The sequence below is a fragment of the Spea bombifrons genome, chromosome 13, assembly GCF_027358695.1.
Source record: "Spea bombifrons isolate aSpeBom1 chromosome 13, aSpeBom1.2.pri, whole genome shotgun sequence".
Taxonomy (NCBI): Eukaryota; Metazoa; Chordata; class Amphibia; order Anura; family Pelobatidae; genus Spea; species Spea bombifrons.
The window spans coordinates 3358990-3386957 of record NC_071099.1 but is presented as its reverse complement, the minus strand read 5'-3'; the positions used below and the strand labels follow the sequence as shown (position 1 = coordinate 3386957).

Here is a 27968-nt window from a genome sequence, read left to right as displayed (position 1 = left end):
AAATGGAGGATTATAATACCCAAAGAGAACACGCTAGGTGTCTGGTTTAATACTCTTTTTATGAAATCACCATCCTTTCAAAGTATTTTGCATTCTGTATGATAATTTACTGTTCAGGAGCATACTGGACTCTAGGAGTCTAGAAAGGTGCACTTGTAGTGCTATGGAGTTCTCCTTCGTTCTAAACCCTGTTGCCAGTACCAATTTGCTCCCTAGGATAGGCCTTTGTCTCTGTATTCAGAGCTGGCATGGGTTAATTCTGTTCAGACTATCACTGAGCACAGTCACAAGTTGCTGTCCAACAGTTAAGGTTTTTAGGAAGGGGAGGTCCAGATTTGGGCTGCCACGTGAGCAGATAGCACTACAGACCTGAGTGGTTCAGCAGAACAGACCATGTCACACTCTACGTCATCCCACCTAGTCTGTGGCCATCACTTTTCTTTTTTTAATTTGGACGATGATATTAAACGTACTGAAAGGAGGCGGAAAAGTAATACAATTTGCAATGCGTTTAATATACAATTTGAAACAAAAAACAGGGTGGAGCTCTGGAAAGTACAGGAACAAGTAAGAAAGTGTCACATGGGCAGCTGTGAAGGACCATAAGACACCGTAGAGTAGTCTTAATCCCATTTAGAGCAAGAGTGCTGTGTTATTGAATGGGTTAATTGTGTCCTGCTGATTCCATGTGAGCTTATTAAAACTCCTCGTGACAACCATAAAGAACAGACCATGGCAATCATGAATCAGTCTGTGCAAACTGAACCATCACTGAGAGGATGTGGTCACTAAGAAAGTGTTGTCAGCACATTACTGAGCGAGGCGGTGGGGGAATCGGCTCTCCGAGATTCAGCAGCGTGACACATGGGAGAAAGGCTCCCTCAATATGTCAGATCCTAAAAGAAGGAGCCTCTGTGTGTCAGTATCACGCACACAGGAAAAGGGATTTCCACTATGTGCAAGCGCGACATACTGATGATAAAGGCTTATTAGGCCAACAGACATAGGGTGAGCATAGGCTGGCAACGCTCGGTCTCCTGGGACAAGCACATTCAAATGTCCCGGTAACCAAGCAGGAGATCACGCACTAAAACATAGAGAACATACAAAAGAGTCAATCAAGGTTGGTAGCCCAGGGATAATTTTTAACCTTTAGGAGAGGTGTTCCTACAAGCACACAGTGATAGATTCAGGCTAGATACTCCTTCAGAGTATCCATAGAAGACACTTGAGGAAGCCATGTGTGCAGGAGTTGCTCAACGCTTACATGCCGCTCTATGGTTCAACTGCTTTATGTCAATAAATAAGCTAAAAAGCAGGGGAAAGACGAAAGGTTGTCTCAGGATAAATGTGTGATGCACATAGTACACCCCCTCGAGCCTTCTCTGTAGCAGAAACAAACAGGGCAACATTGGAGTGACCCAGATTGATGGCGTACAGATCGCATTCCGGAACTGTACAGTCCAACTGAAACTGGAGCAATTTAGAGGTATGCAAATAGGAAAGTGGATCCTTAGAAAGGAAAACCCCAGTTTTTGTTCTCTATGTGTCATATTTGTGTTGTCATTATTGTACATAACAAAGTAGATTTGTACTACACAAAGTAGAAGGGCAGGAAACGTACATAAAGTTTCACTACAGATAAATGTGGCCTTTCCAAGCCACTACGGCGCAACGCTAGCCTTAGCTGACTCCAGTGTTGTCGAAGATAAAGACACATGTCACTATTTTTGCAGTACATATTTATGAAGTTACGTTGCATGTTGAGTCACATGTGGTGCAATCGCTTCTGTGTTCTAAAGCTTCCAAAGTGCCAAGAACTAGTTTCAAAAAAGCGGAGGATCATGGGTAGACGGCTACTGGAAAACACAAGAACAAATGATACGTTTACTAACTATGAGATTTTTTTTTCCTAGGAAAATAAGTCGAGGATATAAAAGTAGGTGGGGATTCGCGTTGTTAGATCACAAGAGGGCCCCGCAAATGTCCATCTGATAACTTGTCGCCCTCTTGTTAACGGTGTGCTGTGGGGTGTAGTTTAACCCCCAGTGTATAAAAACTTATTGGAAAGAAGCCAAACCTTCCCCCTTTCATATATACGGCCGTGACATGGGTATATTTAATGTGTGTTGCACGTAGGTAGTGACACATACAGGAAAGACTATTTTAGTGACCCATGAAATGGGAAATAAGCTGGATCTCTGTGTCTTATAATTGTCACATACACAGGGTATATCGTCCACAGGGTGAGGACACTCGTTCCTCGGTGGTCATACAGCGTCACGCGAATTAGCAAATCACTCTGTTCAACACACCTAACAATACGGCTATTTGTGTCTAGTGTCAATGAACCGGGCGTCATACGGTCCTTTTAATCATTTCTATTTTTTCCAGTAGATGCGTACGTAAGAGAGAGTTCCGTTAGGTTGGCAGTGTTACCTACAGTTAATGTCCAATCGTTTTTTTTTGCCTCTCTGGACTTTGTCTTGTACAGAGTGACTTAGCAGTTTAGGTTTGTTTTTCTCCTCTCTCTTGGTGAATGGGCCTTTGTCATAACAGAAATGATGAAAGGAGCAGTGTTTCTGTTACGTTAAGTTATTAACTTGTTTACTGTAAGAAATGGCTAGCGCAGCCTTAAGTTACTCCTCTCCGAAATCTTATACTAAATCCTTCACTGCAGCGTCTGTAGCTCCTTCTCAAACTGCCGCTACATTTTCTTGTTTATTACCCCAACAATGTTTCCTTAAAGAGGAATCACCAAATTTCAAGGTATTCCCACTATGTGTATTATGTTCATTTTTTTTCTTTCATTTAAGTACAAATAAAGGTTACCTCTGTTATTTTTCTATTGTGTTGCGTGTGAGAGCTGCCATCTTGCTGCCCTGCCTGTTGATAGCAGTGGAGGCTCGCAATAATGTAACAAATCTCTTATTTTAAAGAATACCTTTTATTTAAGAATCACAGTTTTTAAAGACAATCCTGGTGTCCAGGCACTGTCCACTGGAGGTAGTGGTAGCACAGGCAGTTAGGAAGACACCAGAGAGCTGTAAAATGAATGGAGATCTGGGCTTCCAGGACCGGACCCTCTCCGTCTCTTGCCACACCACTGACACAGGTATCTCAAGTCCGACACCTGAGATGTTGGGGTTTGCTAAAGGTATAAATGCAGTGTATAAAAACTCTTTCTTCAGCTGGCAGTAGGATTTTGATGCAATCTTTATTATGGAAAATTAGATAATTTGTTTATTTTAAAAAAAAATGCCATGGTTAGGGTTTTTGTGTTGAGTTGGACAACTGGGGCTTACCATAGCTACTGTGTCAATCATGGACTGTTCTCCAACAGCTATACATATTCTCTTTGTTCTCGACAGCCTTACATATTTATCTGCGTAGAGAGATTTATACATACAGGGATGATGCCAGGCTGACATCCCGCGTCCTTTTAAGGACAGTCCTGTTTTCCTAGGGGTGATTTGGAAAGGTCTGCATCTGAAGTCCGTCAATGTCTTTCCCAGCAGCCCATCTTGAGATTTATCTGTGCTCCACAGCATTTAGCAGATCTCAGTTTGCATGGGGTATCTGTGAACAAATAGAGGAAGGCTTTCCGCAAGATTTTGGAGTGCGCCAAATTCAGCCATTTCAGCATTTGTGAGGTTTATAATACCTTATAATACTTAGATAATATATAGGTATAATATACAGATTGTATCTATAGAAGCTGGGCTCTAGCCAGTATCCCAAAATACATACTTGTTAAAAAATGGATCATATCTCCCCAGTGTCCTTATCTAGGTGGCCCAGTAATTCCATCTGTCACACTTTCCTTCCCTGGGGTCCCTCATGTCTCCTCAACTTTTCTAGGAAGGTTACATGGATGATGTTACATGGTTACAGAAGGTTACATGGATGAAAAAAAGACTCACTAACTACACCCCCAGAGCAAAAATGCCTGTAATTTTAAAAGTTAGGAGGTTTGATGGAGAACTGGCTTTACTTACTAAGACTTTCAAGAAACAGAGATTACATTTGTTTTACTCCTGCTGAACACTAAATCTCGTCCAGCTCAGCAGAGTGCTTCTGTGCTACCATTAGAGCCACAAGGCCCCAGCCTTTTTGGCTATGAACCTGGGTACTAGGGCACGATACATTGACATTACTGCCAAAAGTCTCTAAATTGCTAAAAACCAGACTTATCTCCCCTCTGTTGGCATTGGCGCTGCTGGTAGCTTGTCAGACTGCCACTATACAGAAATGCAGGCAGTGGAGACCCATCTTTATTAATATCCATAAAGATAATGGGAGGCTGAGCTCTGTTCTGTCTGCAAATTGCAGGAAAATATCTGGCATTTTTAAATTACGGATAATTGCTGAGTTTATAATTAGTACAATTACATTTACCTTATATTTAATGCTCTAATGAACAACAAAGCATCTCCCTGTGCCCTCCAGTACAGCAGAAGTCAATAATGTTGTATCTGGAACTAATTGTCCCTGGAACTGTGGATCAGAGGAGTAATTGCTCGTATCTCATCTCGTCCAGGGCACCTATGTCATAGATATCCAATGTTGTGGCATGATCTACTGTTTAATATAGGGAATTCTGAGGCTTTACTGTTTTTAAAGTTCTTTTTGTGACATTAACCAATATAATAATCCCTTAGAAGGAGTTTTCAGGTTAGTGGAACATTTCAATTCACAGACTTCATTGTACAATGTCAACCACGATTGTCTTCTCTGCAGAAGGGCGAGTTGGATCTATTTACCAAGGGTTAACTCGGCTGACCAGGTTCAACTTTAGTCGCAATTATAAAATAACTTGTATCCCACAAGCATCTCAGCTGACTTTTTGCCATTGCAGATGTAGGTAAAACTAAAGCCCAGCTGGAGCATTTTGCTCACATATTTTGCCGTATATTAGCGAAGTAACCTCAATGTATAGGTAACCTGGAGATATCTCTTGAACGTCAACTTACCAATTTAACAATACATTATGCAGGGCCATCTCAGCATTTTTCACAAAAGTTCTAAGAGTTATATTTTGATCAGTCAGTCTGAAAGCAGTTTTTGTTTATTCTAACTTTTACTAACCTATTGTAGAAGAACACAACATAAAATGAACAATCTTTGTCATAACCTTCCAGCATTATAAGGCACACATCTCTACAAAAAATGGCAAATAAAAATAAGAGAAAATATAAAGTAATCCCACGAGAATAAGGGAAGATGGATATAATACAAGATGGAGCCTTTTGTTGGGAGTTGATACCTTTTTTTATACCAGTGTAGAAAAAGATGTAAAGTAGATAAGATGTTGGGCCTTTAGAGATCTGTTCTTCAGAGCTCATCTGAGGGACAGTAGCAACAAAGACTGGTTCTATAAGAAGGCCACCTGCTCTGGTGTAGGACCATACATTGATAGGTCACTACAGACAGATTGCATTACGCAATTTCTACATTAAATTATTTATAAACCCACGTGTCAGTAGTCTAGTCCTAATTTACTCTCTTTATTCATTCTAAATTGGTTTGATAATAACTAGACAGGTTTATGATAAAACTTGATGGTGTATTGATCTCCGTACAGTTCTGTATTGATCTATTGTCCCATGGTACAGATCAGCAGAATATGATGATGCGATATAAATCATAGCCTAGCATCCATTAATGCTTGTCTAATGCGATCAAAGCAGATGACTGCACTTCCAATTCTCCCTAGAGTCTTGTTATTACTATATAGTCTTTATGGAGATCACCATAAAAATAAACTTTTTAGAATTTTTGAACCATAAGTATGCAACACTGTAAAATGATTGATGATGTTTAGTGCTGATATGGAGTGGAAGCTTTTAATGTTAGAAAACTTGTATTAGTGTTGAATGGTGTACTTTGCATATACACGGTGTTAATTTCAGTGTTCTATTGGGCGTTACATTATTTTAGAGCTGTCTTACCATTTCTAGGCAAACTTTTCATAATTTGGAATGTACTTGTAAAGTGTATCTGTTGTAGACACGCTTATAATTTGCAATTGCTTTTTTTTGGCAGGGAGTTGTATCGCAAATCATTAATTAAGAAACACATCACTTATTTAGAGGGATCAATGAATCGAGCTCCTTGTTTATTTTCTGGATGTTGAAAAAGCCTTTGGCCTCCTTTTCCAGACCCTACACTACTTCTAATTTCTAGATTCAAGGGCATGTGGGATGAATAATTCATCATCATCACTGAATTTGCTTATCCTGAGGTCCTACTCCCCAAGTTTACTATACATTTACATATCAATCATCCCAATGAAACTTTTTCTACAGCCTCTCCCTTCTTCCATTATTGCTGCCATTTGATCTTGGAGTGAATGCGTCCTGCAGTTTGCATTTCATCCAGCAGGGGGTAGTGTTGCATTCACCTATGTAGTTCAGAATCATGTTTAGTTCAGAAGCCAGCATTTTCGCTAGTGTTTTTCTTAATGTCCACCCATGAATAATCAGTGACCCTGCTTGAGAACATTTAAATGTGGGAAGGTTCTGGATATTCTTAGCTGCTCCAGCACACACAAAAATATCTTTGAACCTCTGTTCAATTAAAATCCCACTGCTCTATTTGTTCTTTCTCAGTAAGGGACTGTGCTTTGTCCTGGAACTTTATGTGACTGTCAGACAGCTCACCAATTCCCCAGTCCATTACTTTCCCATGTACTGCTTTCCTTACCTGCTTCCTAATCCACTCATTCTCTCTCCATCCTCTATAAAAGCTGACAAGGATATGTTTAAAGGGACAGTATAATGTCCCAGACATCCTTACCAATGCCTGCTAAAGTTACCCTTTATATGGCCAACAGAGAAAAAGATGGAACATTACATACACTTTTGGGAGCTCAGTAGTCTGTTCTTCAGATGAAAGAAGATATATTACACTTAATATAATCATTATTGTTTTGTTTCTGAATCCTGAAGGGATAGAGCACATGAGATACTCATTTTTATTCATACATTTTACCACTCATAATACCTGTTCTGGATTTAACTCATAACTGGATTTTACATACATATGTAGTGATATACTGTAGAACCTAATTTACTCTACTGTGATAAGGGATTCCATTAGCCTTTTCCTGGATACTGGACTAAGTATGTACTCTTAAAGGGAAGCGTGTACACTAGGCTTAGCCAGATCATTAATTGTAGGAGTTTGTAGGTCAGTCAAACCACCAGGTTCAAAGTAGTTTTTAAAATGACCCATTATGGCATAAATAAAATAAACACATATAAACACATTAGGTATTGGACATGGGTCTCATTCTATTCTTCTTCTACTAATCTTCCCACAAATTTTTCGGCATTCTCGCTATATATTATCTTATGGTCCTATATTCCTGCCTGTTTATTATGATGGACATCCTTGCCTACTGGGTGTCCTCTGTTACAACCATTGAATGGCTGAGATTTCCTTGCTCATGATATTATATATATATATATATATATATATATATATATATATATATATATATATATAGTACATCCTGAGAGGTTTGAAAATTCCAGCATGTACTACTTGAAAAGTATCCAATTTGTATCCCCATTTTTTTGGATCTGCAAAGATCCTTTCGAAGTCTTTATGGGGAAATTCTGTAACTTTGTGGCTCTAAAGCTGAAGAGTGATGTGCTCCATGGGGTACTGTCTTCAGTGTTCATTATTCCTTCAATTTATTTTCCCTTACTGGTGCATCGTAATACCAGGTTTCTCAATGACATAGACCCTAAAACATCATGATTACTAATCCTGGTCAAAGATCGTCTTCACCAATGAATTCTCAATATTACATGGAGACTTATCTGCTTCTCAACTACACAGTATCTGCTGCTAAATAGCTTCATTGACTACATTCTCTGAATTGTCCTAAATTGTAATAAAAAGGAACCTCTGAGGTGTAGATGTTAGAGCACCTTATTATTCAGCTGTTATGGTGGTCCATGGCCCCTGCTTAAAGACCTTCTTTCATTCGCTAACCTCCATTATTTGCTTGCTCTCTTTAGTTTTGTTCTAAGGTCTTTGCAAAGCGTACTCCCGACATAGAAGTTAAATTCTGTTCTACGGGTCAGAAGCCAGACCAGTTCAAATACATTTTAGCTGAATACTGTGAATGGAAGGCTAGTAGTCAAAGTATGTTTGCTCAATGATTGAATATTATTATTATTATTATACTTTATTTATAAAGTGCCGACAGATTCTGTGGCGCTGTACAAGATGAAAATGTTACAGATAACGACAAGTACAATACAGCAATCGACATACAGATACAAGAGGAATGGAGGGCCCTGTTCCCGCAGGAACTTACAATCTGGGTGGATAAGGGGTGAGGAACAGGAGGTGAGGACTGCGTGGTAGTGAATGATGTTAATATAGGGCGAGATAAGGGTTGTAAGTGGGTGAGAGGGAAGTTTTGATGTTTGTGTCAGTGGTAGGCTTCCCTGAAGAGAAAAGTTTTTAAGGAGTATTTGAAGGAGGGTAGAGTTGGTGAGTCGGACAGCACGGGGAAGAGAGTTCCAGAGGGTTGGTGCTGCGTGAGAGAAGTCCTGTGGGAGGAGCAGGTTATTGTTGGATCTTAGAGGGCAGGCTGGAGTATATTTGCTGATGAGGGAGGATAGGTAGAGGGGAGAGGCGTTAGTGAGAGGTTTATAGGATAGAGTTGGTATTTTGAATTTAATTCTGCTATGGATGGGGCGCCAAGGACTCACAGAGAGGTGCGGCAGATGCAGAGCGTCGGGTGAGATAGATTAGTCTGGCAGAGGCATTGAGGAAAGACTGGAGGGGGGATAGTCAGGAGAGAGGGGGGCCGGTAAGTAGGTTGTTGCAGTAGTCTAGACGGGAAATCACAAGGGAGTGGATTAGTTGTTTTGCGGTGCTGGCAGTCAGGAATGGACGAATTTTGGAAATGTTGCGTTGTTGGTTGTGGCAGGATTTAGAGAGTGATTTGATGTGAGGGATAAAAGGTTTGAGTCTAGGGTCACTCCGAGGCAGCGGACTTGTGGTGAAGGAAAGATAGTGGTACCGTCGCCAGTGATGGACAGGTCAGAAAGGGGAATAGAGTTAGAGGAATATTCAAGTTCTCTGCCTTGGCTAGAATTGCTGGAATTATAGATACAGCAGAATAACCATTTTTAAATATCTCCCACGAGCTGTAATTTCCAGCTGGTCCGACTGAGACATAAAGACAGACAGAAATACATCAGCCAACAGCTGGTAAAGTCTTCAGTATCTTATAGACTCCTCATAGGTATGGTAAATTACATTAACCCCTTCAGTAGCATTGTTGAGAATAGCTATCTGATATTAAAGGGATAATAATGCCTCAATAGCCTTTGCAATGCATCGGAGACCCTGCCAGTAATGTATCTCAGTTAACAGCATTTAGGTGGTCTGTCCCATAGCACAGAGTTTAGCTTCTATATTGTGAGTACCCTTTACAAAAGCGTTTAGGGCACAACAAAGGGCAGCATGCCGGCTCGCAAATTAAATATCACACGCATTTAAACATTGTGTCCCCTCGTTTTGACATCACAGTGCTTGTCTGGCAGTAAAAAGGTTAAATTGCACAGAACAGGTAAGAGAGACAAAGCGTGCCGGAATAGTTATAGTTTAATATGCTGAAACATCCTGCTTCCTGGATGACTGTACGTTGTAAACTGATGAGACACAATGACACGCGCTTCCTTAGTCTGTCAGTGTCACACACGTAATCCCGGTGTCAGCGTTTCGTGCACACGCAGGGGAATGTTCTCTGTCAGTGACCCAGCCGCACACACGGCGGGTGTGAGCTGTCATTGTCCACAAAATCTGTGTATTGCGTCTGTCAGTATCACACAAGCAGCGGGTGTAGGGTTGCCGTGTCAGACTTTTTTTTTTTTTTCAGAGACATGTATATTTATTTCACATATAAAGCACAGGCAGTATCTGCCAGTGTTACGTCCACACACGTGTCATTGCCGTGCATGCATGCAATGTGCATATCTCATGCAGGTTCTGAGACTTTTTGCCAAATATGTCAGCTTCCATGAGGTAAAATAGTCCGTTATTTTTTGTCAGTGTCTCTGATATAAGTCGTGTCCCTTCACTCATGTGAGTCGGATGCCGTTTCTCAACGTGTGAGGACACCAGAGTCACTGAGATACTGTGCATGTTAGACAAGGTCCTTCAGTCTGTCACACATGAAAACTCATCCTTCTCTCCATGTGTCATACGAGCTGTATCAATCTGTCAACGTCACACGCTGCCTTTGTAGTGGTTTTGTGTCTCACACACTGAAAGTCTCACTGGGTTGATTAACGACTGACAAAAACTGTCTGCCTCAGTCAGGCAAGCTTAGATTGTCTCTTTTTTTCTGGAAAGAACACACTATCAGACTACCATGAATTGACTGTATTTTTTTTTGTGTCACATTTATGTGACTCACAAATCAGTCACTCCTCGCTCACTTGTAATAGTCAAAGGACCTGGGAGCAGAGCCAGTTTTAGTGCTAGGCATCCTAGTCAGCTTTCTGGGTCAAGAGGTGACGGGCAGTGTCACACTTTTTAGGGAAACAGCCCCGAAATGGTTGTAGCTCCCGGGCCTCTTTACTGGGGCAGATCACCCTATTGGGATCCTAATTCCTGTTTCCTTCTTTCCTCCCAGGACGTAGCACCCTTCTAAGAACATTGCTGTTGCGAGTGTTCCAATATTTTTTTTTATATAAAACATGTAAAAAAAATTGGAATAAAACAAATCTTAAATAAAAACAAAATCCAATCTTAAATTGGAAGAAAATTGGGAGGGGGCACCACAGAGTATTCTTGCCCGGCTGCCCTTCAGCCTCAACCTATCTTTCCTCTTGAATACAATAGAAGATAACTAGTTCTCCTTTATCTGGATGGCTTCGAAATATATGTTTATTTTCAATTTGTTCCAAATAATCTGCAGTTATTTGATGGAACTGTTACTGTTGTTCAGATCTCACATCCCAAAAACCTTTCCAGCCCTTTTCTGCCTTAAGTAAAAGTATTTTGATATTTTTCCTATATACGGTATTCATGAGGATATTATTATTATTAATAATAATATTTCAATAGGTAATTACATAACTAATAACTGCCAATGCACACCTTCTAATATATAAGGATACTTTTGTTTTAGGGGTTGGTGTAGAGGTTTGACCATGGGGCTAGGCTTTATCAGACTTTTTAGATGCTGTTGTGTCATATTGATGGCTGTTTATGATTGGTTTCCAAAGAGGATAATGCATTTTACTTACACAACTTTAAATTGTGTAAGTAAACAAATTTACATTTTCTATCTGACCTCCTAGAAAAGAGGGACATCAGGGGAAGAAAGAGGGACAGAGAGATTCTGGTCCAAAAGAGACATTGTTCCACCTAAAGAGGGACACTTGGGAGGATTGTCCATAATCTGGGTTACAAAAATAACAATGTCAGTGTCTGTTCGTCATATCCGACCAGGCTTAAATGAAGTTATTCAGTAATATAGTGTACCGATGCTTTACTTGAGTGATTACATGCCTTTAAAATGTAGCATTGTTAGAATGTTAGTTGAATGAGCATGCTGGAATGTTAACCCATGAATGCATGCTGGATTTGGATTGTCCATGCAAACAGTTTATTTCCATTTAGGCTTGGCCCAAAAACTATGTTTTAAAAAAAAAAAAAACATTTGTCGAAGCTGGTACCCGCTGTGTGTGGTTGGCTTCCTGTTGACAGCTGGTCCTTCCTTTCTCTCGATATTTCGGGAGTTCCTGCTGCCTATCACTCCAGCTTCAGGATACAGTGACGCCATCACTTTAACCCTTCTGATGCTGCTGCCTTGCTGGCTTTCCACATCCAAGAGGTTATACAAGATTTCTGACATGGTAGCACAATATCAATGCTTAATGCAAGGTAGACACTGATACGAATGTGATTTGAGCACATATATCAGGAGGCAGAAATAAGAGGAAAAATTGAGAAATCAAATGAAAAATTGAATACAAATTCTGCCAGTTGTTATCATTGTGTTAGAATTTACATCGGATAACTTACTTAATCAAAATCCTTACAGGGTTCTGCATTCTTACTCTGGTAGGTTTTCCTAGAGATCGTTTCACTTTTACGTATATGGACGTCCGATACATAAACATACTAAAGTCACCGATCAATTACAATATAGGTTGGCGGCATCTGGCAGAGTATGTTAGGTGCCTGCTTCACCATTTCTTTAATTTGCACTAAACGTCTTGGCACACACCTGTTGGTTTAAGATCGGTGAAAACTGTTAAGGAACAAGGGGGTCTTGTTGTATGATGCATTTCAAGGGGTTAATCGTGACTTCCATAGGCAGGCAACTTATATGCAGCCGGGCAGCTTGGGGAATGTGTGTGTATGACATGGGTGGAGTTAGTAGGCTGCCTCTGCACCATTGATTCAGATCAGCCTTTAGGGGCTGTATCTCTATCCTCTGCTCAACTTAGGGAGTGCGAGAGACAAAACCCCACACACAATAAAGTCAAAAAGTTTAGTACTGCGTTCACAACAGGAGAATCCCCCCCCTTCTCTCCTTCCCTCTTCTTGGCGGCGGCTTCTGATGTGATCCCGTTTTTCCAAATTTGGGATTTGTTGTTTAGAGGGGGAAAAAAATCAGTGTCGTGATCCGAGCACACTCCGGAATTGTGGAAGGTCTCAAAAATGTCTGATCCTTCAGTGAATGCCCACCTGGAGGGTATTATATCCGATTTTGAAGGTTCGTATGTATGCCGTTTTGTCTTCTTCCTATGCTGTATACATAGTATTGTTGTATTTGGTTAAAGATTGTTGATAGGGGTGTACACAGTGATCTGTTCAGAGCGTGTGTGTGTGTGTGTTGGAGCTGTGGAAGAGGGGGAGAGAGGAAATTCAGATTGGAGGATAAAAAAGAAGTCATGGTTTTGCAGACTTGGACTGCTTCAGATTAAGGAGTTATAAATGTGTATATTACACATATAGGTAAATGAAAGAATGACGGCTGGATTGCGAATATAGATAGGACGCTGGTGGTATTAAACTAGAAGCAGATCTATCAGAGAAAATGTGACGTTATAGCAGGCTGAAGAATTAGTCAGAAAGCAGAGAAAATAAAGCGGTGAGTCACAAAGAGGGGGAGGAAGTAAGAAAGAAAGGTTTTTATTTTCCATCACATATTCAGTGTTCTTTAGATCAATATAGGTATCCTTCTAAAGAATGCTAACAGAAGACAGTTAACCCATTCAGGGATACAAATATAAATAATGCTTAGATCAAACTGTGAACATTATCAGTTTAAAATGATGCCACGGTACATTTACGGTATATTTTATTTGTGAATGCTTCATGTTTGAACCAAGTTTCCTTAGCTCTATTCTATGGCTTTCAATGAAATTAAATTACATCTGTAAACAAGAGCAGGTCCACAGATGCCTCTAATGAACATGACAGTTGACAAGTAGGATGTATCACTTACTTAAAGCAAAGCGTATAGCATCAATGTAACGATACGATGTATTAAAGGGATGTATGACATTCTTCCTCAAAATATATATCTACCATCTGAGATTCTGTAGAAAATCTAAATAGAAAACTTTTATAAGCTCTGGAATACCTTGATATTTCTAGATATTTGATTGTAAACAGTAATTATATTCCTGGTTGGTAACAAGACTAAGAGACCAATCTAATGCCGTTCATTAACCTTATGCAGTTCAGGGCCAAAAAAATAAATATTTCAAGAAGACAGTCTTTGCAATGTGTTCTAAAAGAGATAGTCTGAGATCTCCGGGATGTCAGACTTGGTCTGATGACTCTCTCGAGAAGCACTAATTATATTTACACACAGACAAGTATAGTTTATGTTCAAATCCTACAGAGCAGACCTAGCACCATGCTGAAAATCACTTCTTTCACCTCCTCTCTTCCCATATTCCTCTAAAACGATTTGAAACCTTATCTCTTCCTTTTATACGTTCCCATCAGCATCTAGTAAAATACTATACAATCCCTCTGTACTACCAAATTAAAAATGTTCCTGTCCTCAAATCTCAGTGGATGGCCTGAAGTCATTTGTTGTGTCCACCAGATGCTAGTACACACCCCGGTCCCTCATGCTGAAAATTGAGAGGCTTTTTAAGCATCCACGAGGTCTTTCTTTTTCCCTGAGGGGTTTTCCTTAGCTGGATATTTTGGCTGGTCCTTTGTAGTAGTCAAGTGGTTTTTGTCACATCTCCTCCCAGCTGAGTGCCAGTCTAAGCCTCTCATATTTCTGTGTCTGTAGAATGGGGTCAGCAGCTGAGCATGTGGGTTTCAGAATAGGAGGCATCATGGGGGTTGGTGCGGGTGAGTGTAATTTGCACCCCCTTCCCCTCCTACTAGGAACAATTAGTGAAGTTTAATTAAGTGCATTAGGAGTTTGGGGACTTTGCTACGTAAGGAAACACTCAGTAAACTTACAGACCTCTCTTTGTATTATGAAAGGTCAACCCTGGAGAGCATCTTCTGTAACTATAGCTAAGTTGTCCCTGCTTAGGTATAGTTAGTTTGAGATTTCTTGAAAGTCATCTTACCATTTGAAATATACTCTATGAAGGGCCTGCTCAGCCCTTGTTACAGACCAGGGTCACGTGGACTGGTCTTTAATAATGCAGAGATGTTGTTGAGTTACAGTATTTAGGTCACATTTGTAATGACAGTACTGGGTGCTGTACAGCTGTCCTCTATGGTGTAGAGGTGTCTCCTACCACCTATAGAATGTAGCCTCCATTTGTGACTATTTGTAACATATGCTTATAGGCAGGAATACCTGTATGTAGTACATGGAATTCAGCTAATTGACGCAGGCGTGTTTAGCGTGTGTTATATTGCCCCAGATGTCCAAGACATCTTGAGCAGCAGTACAGTGTATCCATGTGGAATGTGACCCAGAGAGTACAGGGGAAGTTTTGCCCAGGTGTTCAGAGCACATAGCCCGAGGTCGTATTGCCGTTGTTGCACCTGGTACATGTTCCAGGCAGGGTGGAAGACCCTTCTCCTAGAATGGCTTTTTCTTTCAGGCCTCAGCATATTATTCCCATCTAATACATTTATCTGGGATGTGCATTCCCACGCCAGCCATTATATGATAGCCCATTGGTCCTTTACGTTTTCGTAGTGTCCCCCCTGCAAATGCATGGAGGATATTCCAGGATCCCCACATATGCATTAGTCCGTCCGCTCCACCACCCCCACCATTTGCAGTACAGGAGACTTATTTGACTTTCTGTGAATAATTAAAGTATTGTGATTATATCACTTAAACTATGTATCCCTGATTTATTAGTTTATTCATGAGCTGATGAACACTCTGTATAGTTCCTTTTGATACAAATGTAATAAATCTCTCTTGTAGTTCAGAGGAACCCAACAGAATTCTGCCAGCTCTTTGACTCTACATGCCCTGCTCCTCCCTGTTCTCTTTCTGCTTCTGAACTCCTCTGTTTCCCTCATCATCCTGACCTAATCTCCCTTCCAACTAAACTGGGATTTCCACCAGCGGTGCAGGATATGGCAGCCAGTCAGAAGCTTTCCCTCATTTTTTCCACCCCATTTTGTTTGTCTGATAAACTGCAGCTATGGCAGCGATAATTAAAGGTGGCATAAATGTCCAAAAGATCTCAAGCTATATAGCTTGGAGGAAAGAAGAGCGAGTAGATGTGATAGAAATTGATCTTTTAAGTATGGGGGAGGGGGTATTTCAAATGTTAGAGCAAAAACTAGAAGGTCAGAGGCTTAGATGTAATCTAGGGAAGTTTTACTTTAATGAGAGAGTGGTAGTTAAGTGGCACAGCTCCTCAGCAGAGGTGTTGTAGACCAATACAGTTCAGGAATTTAACCATGCGCTGGATAGGGGTAAAGCTAGCCTGAACGATACAAAGGACTGATAGGGGGTTGAATCTCTTACGTCAGGGAAAATGGGCAGACTAGGTGGGCCAAATGGTTCTTATCTGCTGTCAGATTCTAGGTTTCTATGGAATATTGGTTCTTATTGTACAAAAGAACCTCTTAAGCACAGCATGGTGAGTAGTTATATGAAAGAGTTAAACATATGAAACAATTAGTATAGTGAATCATAGTGAACCTAGTACAGTAAGGGCAGTTCTGAAATACAATATAAAATGCTTTAGGCAGCAATTACCTCCTGAAAGGTATAGGCAGCAATTATATGGTACCGTAGGAGGAGTTCTGTGTAACCGTTACCTGGTGCATTTTATCCCAATCTTCAGAAGCACTGATTTATTTTTTTATCATGGTACTTTTAAAGCCGCTGTCCCACTTAGACAAATGAGCCTTAGCAGGTCTGCATTGAAAGGTTTGATCGCATAAAAACAATACATAAACGTTTAATGTTTTTTCCCCAGATTCTATGGCAACTACCTATCAATTCCTGGTTTTGTGCCACATGACAAATTATGAATGAGATAACATTTTACCTGAATTATCTTTGGGAAGGGTCTGTGTATTCACCAATGTTAGAGAAGGCGATTTTAATGTTACGTTTAATTACAAAAGTGTTCCATTCAACAGGGTTTACTCTGCTTCTGAAGCTAGACTGAGAGAAGTGATCTACTATAGGATGAGTTGTTTAGGAAGGTGCATAGGATATTGTAATATATGTACCTGCAGTATATTACGTTCTGATTTAAAACAAATGATGTCCCTGACACCCTCACTGTAGAAGAATACATATTAAAAGACTCTGTGAGTAACGCTCTGTGAGTACGTTAATATGCATTCCAAAATTAGAGGAAAAAAAATTTTTGACACTTTTCGGAGTGTCTCTATAAGCGGTACGGATTTTAAACGGCTCATCTTTCATACACCCAAGCTATGTGTGACCACAACACAGCACGCTTTCCCAGTCCCAACCCCTATTGTACAGTTATCATAGGAAAACGAGCACATCTGGCCACTGATAAAGGATTTTATTACTGGGGAATTGACATACGTGCTTAAATATTTTATCCCTGCATCTGATATGGTTTGCACTGGAATTGGTTAAGGGTCAGAATACAAGGTCCCAAACAAACATCTCTTTATTGCTTTTTTCCATGCAGTAATTTTTACCCATTTCCTGGATATATAATAGACGTGTGCCAGGGAAATTTGAAATATAAACTAAATAGAACATATAATCATGCAAAAAAGGAGTAACAAAAGGTCGGTGGTCTGAAGAATGTAATATGTAAGCTTATTTGAGCAGGGCCGTCCTTACTTTTGCCTTTAATAGAGGTTATGTATAAATAGTGCCTTTGATGCACTTTAAAAGTGGTCTTATCACCATAGGAACCAAAAGAATATTCCTGCTAAGAAGTCCACTCCTTTGGTTGCTTTAGTGATAAGAACACATTTCATGTGGCACCGGTAACCCTTTTAAACAGCCATCATGTGCCCTTTAACACATAGGCTAATTTTTTCCTTTAAATAAGACTATGAGTGTTAGAAAAAAAACTACATAGAGATCGATAGAAACAGGTAGGGAGAAATTCAGAGAGAGAGTGAGAAAGCATTAGTAAGTGTGTGAGAGTGATGGGAGTTATGCTGTACCACAATCAGTGCCTGGCTCAGTATGTAGTGATAGGAGCTATACTTAGGTCATAACTTCCATCACTATATACTGAGCCAGACATTACATTATATGAATGTATATAGTGCCAGCAGATTCTGTAGCGCTGTTACAGTCAGTCAGTAAAATTAAAAATCACATAACAAACCAACACAAAAGGAGAAGAGAGCCATGCTCTTGTGAGCTTACAATCTGGTTGACGATGGTACAGCATAACCCCTATCACTAAATACAACTGCCAATGTCTCATGATATAATGATAGCAGTTATGCTGTACCACCGTCTATGTGTGGCTCACTGTATAGTGATAGTAGTTATGTTGTTCCACTGTAATGTCTGGCTCAGTGTGTAGTGATAGGCGTTATGTTGTACCACCTGATACCACAGTATACAGTGATAGCAGTCATGCTGTACCACCATCAATGTCTGCCTCAGTATAAAATTATAGCAGTCATGCAGTTTTAAAGCGTGGGGGGGTGCCACATACAGGATCCGCCCCAGGTGCCAAATACTCTAGGTACGCCAGGTCCGGGGTCATTTTTTACTATGAGGCAAAAAGGCATCTACCCAGGGCCTTGGCTTAATTTATGGGACCAATACACCTTTACCCTGTTCATACTTGCCAACTTTTGCTCTAGGTGTCCCAGGACACTATGCAACATTATACAGAGCTGCGTGACCAGGCAGCATTGAGCTTCAGGCTACCCAGTATGGATACCGGATTTCTGGAGCTCATTTGACAGCGCTGTTTCTCAAACATACACAGTTTAAACACAATGCTGCCTGTTGTACACCAGCATTTTTATACCAGGACAGACCTGAATTTGATGGGACAAAAGATGAAACTGTCCTGAAAAATCCAAAATGTTGGCAACTATGCTTGTTGTGGTCATCCTGGTTATGGTAGGTACAACTAAGCTGGAGGCCTACTAGTGGAGACTTGCTAAAATGGCCCTGGTCTGGCCAGGTTAGAGCTGTAGAGTAGTTTGAGTCCTGTAAACGTTGAAACTCTCCTAAAAAGTTAACAATTGTTAACATCAACAGTAATGTGCCCATATTTCCCATATATAATCTTCAAATCAAATCTTCAAATCCTCCACGGTTACAAGGGTTCTTTATGATGTGTGCCTTATCAGTCTTGCCTCTCTCTCTTTCTTTAGCATCATTAACCAAGTCTAGTACATGGCATTGACATGTGCAGGGTTGGTATGTCCCAGATGGCATGCGTTTGTGCGCCCAACTTTTCAATTTCAAGTAAACCCAAGATTTCAAGTAATCTTGAAATGAACGATCTTATTGCCTATTATTCATTCTTGTTTATTGTTCCACATAGAGTTTCATCTTGTAAACATTCTTTGTGTACCCTTCTGCCTTCGGCTTGTTCTCTGTCACCGTATTACTGCTCCTCCAACCGAACCCTCCTAAAATGAATCAAATCATTTGTCCGTTCTCAAAATGGGTGGATTCTCTCTGAATATTTTCATTAACTCTTTTCATGCTGCTTTCGTGGCAGTCTGTGAATACAAAATCGCTTGCCGCAACTGCAAAGAAGCCAGCAGAGGAAGTGGTTATTCTGTGTCAGCAGAATTTAAGCACCGAAAAAGCTAGTCCTTTAACCCATTTGTACCAAGTGACTATTATAAGGAGTACTAGCAGTCCCTTTGAACAAAATAGCATAGATGAAAATTTTTTATTTGTTGCAGTTCATCACTATAAATAAAATATGTTCATTTATAATATCTCCTTATAATGAATACAATTCAGATGTTTCCTTTTAGTTACAGTAGGATAGAATATAACTGTTTTCGTGGACTATCGTGTAGATTTACAGCTAGTTATAAAAATGAACCTTTACTTTTTTTAGTTTGGAGATGCCTGGTTTGAATTAGCGATGTTATTTCAGAAGGACGGGGTTCATTGCTATGTGGGCCAAGACCTGCAAAACTAACTGCTTCCCTGTTCTACTTTCTTCGACCATACATGATTCAGCCCAAGCCAGTGCCGCCTAGGGCCCCTGCCATGGGCCTACACATAAGATTTTACCTAAAGAATTTCTATGTGCGTGACAAATGTCAGGAAGTATTCTTAGGTCAATACAAGGAAGGAGATATAGGATATTTGATGTTCTTTTAAAAAGGAAGTAATAAATGAGTGTAATGTGAAATAAGGGTGACAACTAATTGACATTACAGAAGGTAAAAGTGGGAGACTTTGATTGACATTATTTAGATCTTGGCTAAAAATAAAAAAAAATATGTGGATGGCCCTGGCCTCTTGGAAAGTCTAGACCCTAACGTTGGCCATAACCAGAACTTGTATGGTTGAGTGGATGGTAGGTAAGTCTTGTAAAGGTCAAACTGTACACAGCGCACCACGTGATCCTTCCTAAGCACACCACTGCTGAAATGTTTCTTATTACTTATGAGAGTGGAGTGGCACTCCAGGCACATAACGTGTACAACTCTGACCTCTGGGAAGATTACATAATATGACTTTATAAATGGGATTTCACAGTCAAAAAGGTTGAGGACCACTGCTATCGACTGTAAACTTTAACAGACCTTATGCTGTGATGTGTTTCAAAGACTTAGTTTTGTGTTGACACTTTATAGTATGTTTGTAGTTTCAAAGTGTGTTGCCATTGCCAATTATTCTGTAAGGAGAACATCAATTTCTGGTGGTCCCCAAAGTTATATGTCAGCTTCTTTGCCTTCGATCAGTATTAAAGTGTGGCACAAACTGCAAAAAGCCTTCCCAAGCTTTGGTATATGGATTTTTTTCTGCAGAATGCTAGATATATATTTAATGTGTATAAAATAACATGTTTTTAATAAATTATGTTACTTCAGTACAGCACTTGGCACTAATAGTATTCTGTATCCATGGGATAAATGTGTAAATATATCCACACCCCTTCAGGCTTGAGAAATCAAAATTTTGCCCGCTGCAGTGATATAAAAGAAAATTACCTGAAGACACTTGTCTATGGTTGGGGGAATTTGGCAGAGCCCAAATACAGCATTAGTAAAAAAGTGAATGGTGCCGTCAGGTTGGGCCGATGGCCAGTCCATGCTGGACATTGGTCTAAATTGCAGCGTGCTGTTCATCCTTTTACATAGAAACATAGAATGTGACAGCAGATAAGAACCATTTGGTGCATCTAGGCTGGCATTGCTTGTCTGCTATAAAAACCGTACATCTTATTTGGGTCCTTGGTTCTATATTTATGCCATAGTTTAGGTCTATCCCATGCATGTTTAAATCCCACTGTCCCAGTGTCTACCACTCTTTCATTGAAAAAAATATTCATTACATTAAATCTAAACCTCTGACCTTCTAGTCCTAACATTTCTCCTCCTTTGAAATATAATTCCCTCTTGCATGTTGTTGAATTCCTTTATGTATTTAAATTTCCCTATTGTATACCCTCTCTCTTCTCTCCTCAGTGCAATATGAGATCCTTTAGTCTTTCATGATAACAATATCAAGAACGATTAGAAGCTCACAACAATATGTTTACTTCAGAAATTCCCAGTAATCAAAAAGTTCTGAATGTACTCTGTCTATCTTCTCCTTTTTAGCGTTGAAACGGTCCTTTGAAGTTGAGGAGGTTGACCAGTCTCCGAACCCCTCTGTTCCTCGTAGAACCCCAAACCCACTCCTTAGAGGTTCAACATCCACTGCACAGAAATTTCAGGATCCAGTCACAAGAAACACTGAAGGTCTCCTGAGACATGCTGACCCTGGAAATCAGCGTTCCCCTAAATCCTCATTAAGACGGATTGAACTAGCTGGAGTCCGACACCCTGAAACCATGTCAAGAAGGACAGAAATCTCAATAGACATATCATCAAAACAGGTGGAAAATTCTGCTCCTGGATTGTCCAGGTTTGGTTTGAAGAGAGCTGAACTTCCTGGACACAAACCTCCCGAACCAAGAAGGGCAGAGATCTCCCTGGGAAAATCCCACGAAGTAAGAGGAGAGACACCAAACTCCAAAATCCCAGAGCTGTCACCAAGGAGAGTAGAAGATTCCAATCCAAAGCGAGTAGATATCCAGGTGCCCAAATCCCCTGAGGTTCCTCCAGTGAAACAGGTGGAAAACTCCATCCCACCACCCACCATGCTTCATCATCAACAAGAGCCTAAAGCACAACCCATCCAGTTGGAGATTCAGCAGAGAACTCCAGAGGGTGAGTAAATATGATACTCTGGCCTTTTCTCTCAGTTCCTATTACTCTCAGTAGTAGGTCACTAGGGTCACTACAAGCTGATAAATCATGACACAGTAGAAATGATGGTTAAACATGTATGTAAAATACTGATCTAAACTACATTCCTGTGATGTATTCATTTTTAGTGAATTATTTTTGAAACTGCCTTTTTCTAGATCTATACATATAATCATTTTATTAACAATGTACATAGCATGGTGTTGTAAAAGCTCTACTAAATTATGTACATTGGGCAAACAGTGCGTTTGGAATTATGCAGTGTATGATAAATGTATCATAGACATGACCCCCTCCAGGCTGGGTCTAACCCCATGTAGAGGCCTATATTCTATCATATGACTTCACAAAAGAAGCCTTCTGAATATTCTTTACTCAAATAGATTCTTTGTTACATTCACATGATTCTTACTTGTTTTACTGATAAGAAACCTAGAATAGAAAAGGGAGGTTATAGTGGTTCATCGCAAGCATCCCTGTGTATGAGGGGCAGCCCCTCTTTGGGAAACATACCGGTATTATTGTGTCCCTCTTGGGTGTGAATTTACAATAATCAGTCTATAAATAGCAGAAGTTGGTTTTGAAAATTAAATTCTATAAATACAATGAGTTATTCTTTTTAAAACATTGTTCAAGTACATAAATAGCTATCAAAGTCACATTAAAAAAAATCTAAGTAAAGCCCTGCCCCAGCCATGCCACACAACAAAAGAGGTCTTTTTTAATGTAGGGGTGAAGCGTGTTTACAGCAACCCTAGGGCCAGCACTGGCTAAGGCCCAGCCTGTCTCTTGTAAACTAATAAAAAGGCTGTGTCAACGTGAATCAAAAGAAAATAGGCACAAAAACATGAAATATTAGAATTAACTCCTTTTATTGTTTAACTACAAAACCAAATGACGGTGCAACGTTTAACCGAGTCATACATAAATATGTATAGGTTCATTCAGTGTTAACGGATGGACTTAGTACAGTATAATAAAAGGAGAAGTACAATAAGACATGCCTAGAAAGTGACTACTGTGGGAACAGTATGGGCCACTTTTACTTTGGCTCCTTATCCAACTTTTTGGCACTGGGTGAGTTTGACATTGTCTGGAAACTGAAAGGTTAATTCTTACCCATCACTGTAAGCATCCTGCCACATCCGGATACCAACGGCAGCTCTCAGTTTCGGCGTTCAATCTAGAGAAGGTCTGTAATATAAGACGATCTCAAGACTTTATGGTGTTATTTGCATTGCTCCCTACCTATTCTGCTTGCTAACAATCCATGTGACCTGTGTCTGCGATAGATCTGCAGAAAAAGTATATATCATTCTATGGGTGAACTTAGATATCAATACTTATCATAAAATATTTATTCAAACTATTAACTATGAGCTCTGGGTAAAGATAAATATGATATTGGGGTATGTGCTAATGTGGGGGAATGGGGGTATGGTCACTTTAGATCTTTTCCCTGCTCTACTACTTTGAACTTTGGCACTGCTGGCCTTTAACACTAAAATGCACGAGGTAGATGATGAAATAAGAGATTAACATGTGTGGTGTTTCCTATTAAGAGAGTTGCGTTCAGTAGATTGTGCAGGGGTTGTCCATTTGACCTAGTGAGTCACGTTGAGTAATTCAGAGATCTGGGAATTGAGCTACCCATGGGACAATGACATTTCTTTTTAGTGGACTCTTTAACACTCCTCCTGCCAGTTCGCGGAAGAGAGTTATTTTCTCAAACCCCCTTACCAACCAAGATTGACTTTGTGTCTTAGTTCTAATTATGATTTGTAAATTGGCTGCTTTTCTTCCACAAGGTCTTGCCATGCACAAAACCTAAGGGAGCTGGGTCAACGGTACACCATTTCATTAGAGACATTGCTTGCAAATTTCTGTTCTGAATACGAAGCATTTGAAACACAAAGACTTTTTATTACTTGGGTGCAAACTGTATGACAGGTGGTTATTGTATAACTTCTATATCCTTGTACCATCTTCCCATATGCACTTTTCGACCATGCCTGGAAATGTCCATAGTCTTAAAAATGTAAAAGGTGATTCTTCATAGAAACACCATGATGCTGGTTTCCTAAACTGTCTAGGAAGGCTGCATGTTGTGGGCATAGATGGAGCACATATATGTATGAAGGTGAATGCCATAGTGTGTGTGCATGTCCAGAAAGTAACCTTCACTCTTATCTGACTTTTGCCAAGAGCTACATGGCTGAGCAACATTTCTCTGAACCAGTTTACTTCAACGATCCCTGATAAAAACAAAAAGCTACCCCTTTAAGACCTTATACTTATATTTTTTCTCCAGTCTGTATGCGTTAACCCATCTGGCTTATATCATTGTGTCCAGATGTAGTCTCCTTGCAGATAATTGCCAGCTGAGGTCTTCTTCACATCTGTCCCTATAGCCTTATATGGCAGTGCATTGCCCTTGGCTCATCCTTGACTCCATACATAGAGGTGGTGGTAAAATAATGGATGCCAGCCCTATAGCCAGATCAAAGAGTCTACACATGTTTCCAACTTGGCAGACAACATTATTGTGGCATAAATAACACCACATAACCTCAAATGCGAAACAATTTATAATTGCTGGACAGCATACCTCCCAAGTGTTTCTCCTAAGTATGGGAAGTCCCCTTTTTGTGACCAGATCCCCTGCCCTCCCCTTATGTCCCTCTTCTAGACCTTAAAATGCTTGCTGGGTATCAGTGTAAGACACAACAAGGTACAAAACAACAGATATGTGTTAAAAATTATATAAAGTACTAAATTTGTCTGTCCTAATGTACATAAATAGCTATTAACAAAGTCACATCGACAGACGTCGATCTGTTTTGAAATGTTGGGAGGGATGGAACAATGCTGGCCGTACAGAAACCAGGAAGTGCAAGCAGGAAATATACTCGAGTACAGCTCATGCTCTGTACCGCTTCAGTTTAAGTTAATGTGAGCTCAGAGGAGCAGCCAATCCCACTTACCTTTACAAATACTTTCAGAGCAAATCATCTGCCACCAACGAGGGGCAGTAACTTAACATGCTCATTGAAGCTTTCATTTTATTTAAAGTTTTCACAATATTTGTGCCTAGGGTTGTTTAAGTATCCATAATGAGAAACAGTTTCTCTTGTCTATCTTTCTAGGAGCTCCAAATGGTTGCTGGGTATGAGTGTATCACAGTGTCCTATAGCCCTAAAAGTCAATAATGTGAATAAAAAAAGGGGAAAATGGGTTTGGAAATAATATTGTGTAAAGAAAATACTGAATTTGATCTGTACCATCAGGCTGTGGCGAAAAACCCTTTGTCCTGATAGCTCTTGAGGTAGCATTAAGTATAATGTAAGCTTGCAAGCAGGGCTCTCTCCACCTAATGTATTGGTTTGCCTTAGTTTGTCAGTTGTAGTCTCTTCATACCCCTTGAATATATATATAGTGTAAGACATATGTGTAAATTGCTGGTGCTATATAAATAAAAGATAATAATAATAATCATAATTAATAATAATAAAAATGAAATGGAGACTGGATTGAGCAGCATGTTTGCATCAAGCACGTATGTAATTATTCTGTTTCAGGGGTTAAATTGTTCTCACTGCTGCTTGGGCAGCTGTTTCATTCCATGTGTCCAATGTGGAGCAGAAGAAACATGCCCAGTCAACCAGCAAGTAGGAGCCAGAATGGCATAGGAAGGTTCTAATCTCTGGCGTCTTGCAGGGGCCAGCAGATCCCACAGACGTTTGTTTAGGATTTGGGGGATGAACCTTAAGCTCAGGATGCAGCTCGGCAGCTGTTAAGAGGCTAATAGGGGTGAATTGCAGCCACGATTTCAGCAGGAGGCAGAAGGACAGCTGCTGTGGACAAGGCTAATTAAATACCAACAGCTGCCTGCACAGAACTAAACAGGACAATAACAGTGGAATATCAGCAATGCAGTTCATATTTTAGTTCCAGGGTAATAAATGGGCCCTCATATCTCTTTTCGTAAAAAAGCATTGCCATGTTTCCTTTGTCTCTGTCTTTTGATTCCCCTCCCCCACACAAAAAGTGGCAGCCCCCAACCCTCCCCCACAGCACTATCCAGTAGGAACCCTTCCCTCCACACACAACACTATCCAACAGCCCCTTGCCCCCAGACAACCCATACAACACTATTCTGTGACCCTCCCTTCCAATGCTCCTTCAACACAACACTACCCAGCAGCCCTGCACTGCGCAGAACCCCTCACTTATCTGCAGAAAACACTATTCAGCAACCCTCACCTCTAAATGCCTCATCCCCACAACACTATATGGCAGCCCCTTACTTCCAGCAGCCCTTCACGCCCCCTCCCCACACACCCTGCAGTAGTCCATTCCCTCTAAAACCCCAGCTCTACAGCACATCCTTTCCCTGGATATTTGTGGCCCTTTCTAAGAGTTCAGAACGTTTGGCGGGTATGATTGTATCACAGCGTTCTACAGGCCTAAAAGTCGATGAAACAGCTGGACAAATCATAGGACCCTACCACGTTTTTTTTATGTCTTGTGTGTTTATTATAACTGTCCTCCTTTATTTGCAGGTGTGATGGTGATTTTGTGGTTTACCTTCAGATCTTTGTACATTTTTCTAGGTGATAAATTGTACATGATGTGGCTCATAGCTGGAAGCTTTCAATGTGAATGCTTGGAGTTGGGCCCTGATTTCGGAATGAAACGTGTGTTCTTTTCTCTCTTAGTTGTACAGTCTGGGGCTTTGGTGAAATAAGGGGTTGTTTCATAGGCAAAAACCACGCAGGAACCTAACCTGAGGATAAACAAATACTTATTTACCAGACAACAAAAAACTGCATCTTTCGGTCATCACTTCATAAAGACGAACTACTGTTACCAGAACACTCAAAGGGAACTTGAAACATACCAAAGACGATTAACCATTTCAGTATTACACTAAATTAGGTCATATGATTCCTGCCCATTACCAGAACTTGAAATTAATTTAATCAATTTAAGTTCCGTTCACAGTTTTACAAAAATATTTTTGGTTTCCGTGGTCACTTCCTCCTTACACTGGCCTAATTCATTATGAAGGCAATATTTTGCTGTAATACCTATTTTTCTTCTCCTGTATACATTAGAAAACGTCTGATGTTCTCTACTTCGTCTTCTTTTGGGCTTGCTGAGGAGAGGCCGACACTCTGTAAGATGTCCTAAAACCTGAATGTTAATTGGGTGGTTTAGTCTTCATTTTCATTCTGTGTTATGAAGGGCCAACTTTGACAAGGTTCGTTTCAAACTAACTGCCAGTACTTACTAAGTTCTTTAATTAATATCATTATTATTACTATTTATTGTTTTAGATAGCGCCATCAGATTCCACAGCGCTGTACAAAGGGTATACAGGACATAACAATTAGCATATAACATAACAAGAAGACATACAGAAACAACTTGTGAGGAGGGCCCTGCTAAAATGATCTAATACACATTATTTGTTGCATGGGACATTATATTGTCCCTTTCAGCGATCCAGGCGGTCGGCACCAGGGATTATCCGCGGATCCGAAGCTTTAGCTCCTCATGCAGGTTACCTCTTATTCTATCTATACATGTTACAGCGCGAGCTTCACCAAAACACATGCTGTATGAAGGATGTGGGTGTCCCATTAAGGGAAAATGAGTCTGTTAATGGGAATATATCATGCTGTGTAATGACATTGACGTTCGAGCGCAGCAGGAAGAAAGCTCCATCTGATTTATTCATATGTTTATTAAGATGTTCTTTCTTAAACGAATGCGGGAGAAAGCTTGGTGTGCTTTACATCTATTTCAATTCATTCCATACCATATTTACTAAACCCTATATGGATCCCATTTTAAATGCTTTTCGAGATAGATTCTTCAAATGTGTCAGTTTTAATTAAACATTTTTAGTGGCAATTGATGAAATTGGACTCAAATTACGTAAAGCTATACTTTTAATAGAAGCAACAAAACAAAACACTTTCATCTGTTACCAGAAGAGGGTTTACTATCAGGAGACAATGAGTTCGCTTTTAGACATCCTTTGCGTGTCCCGTTGTCAGCAGCATTGGGATTCTCCAGCTCTACTAGCTATGCTTCGGTTTGTG

General features: G+C 40.2%; 1 protein-coding gene across 3 annotated transcripts in view; it reads left to right on the top strand.

Annotated features, from left to right (window-relative positions):
- The window catches only part of SEPTIN9 (septin 9), an 87712-nt gene that overhangs the window by 24059 nt on the left and 35685 nt on the right, over positions 1-27968 (top strand). For 2 of the 3 annotated variants that reach the window (XM_053452935.1, XM_053452937.1), the window contains one exon: positions 21208-21819. In XM_053452935.1, the coding sequence (XP_053308910.1) occupies positions 21208-21819 (612 nt within the window). Of the gene's footprint in view, positions 1-12557; positions 12761-21207; positions 21820-27968 lie in introns of those variants that run through there. The other variant, XM_053452936.1, reaches the window with a different exon arrangement.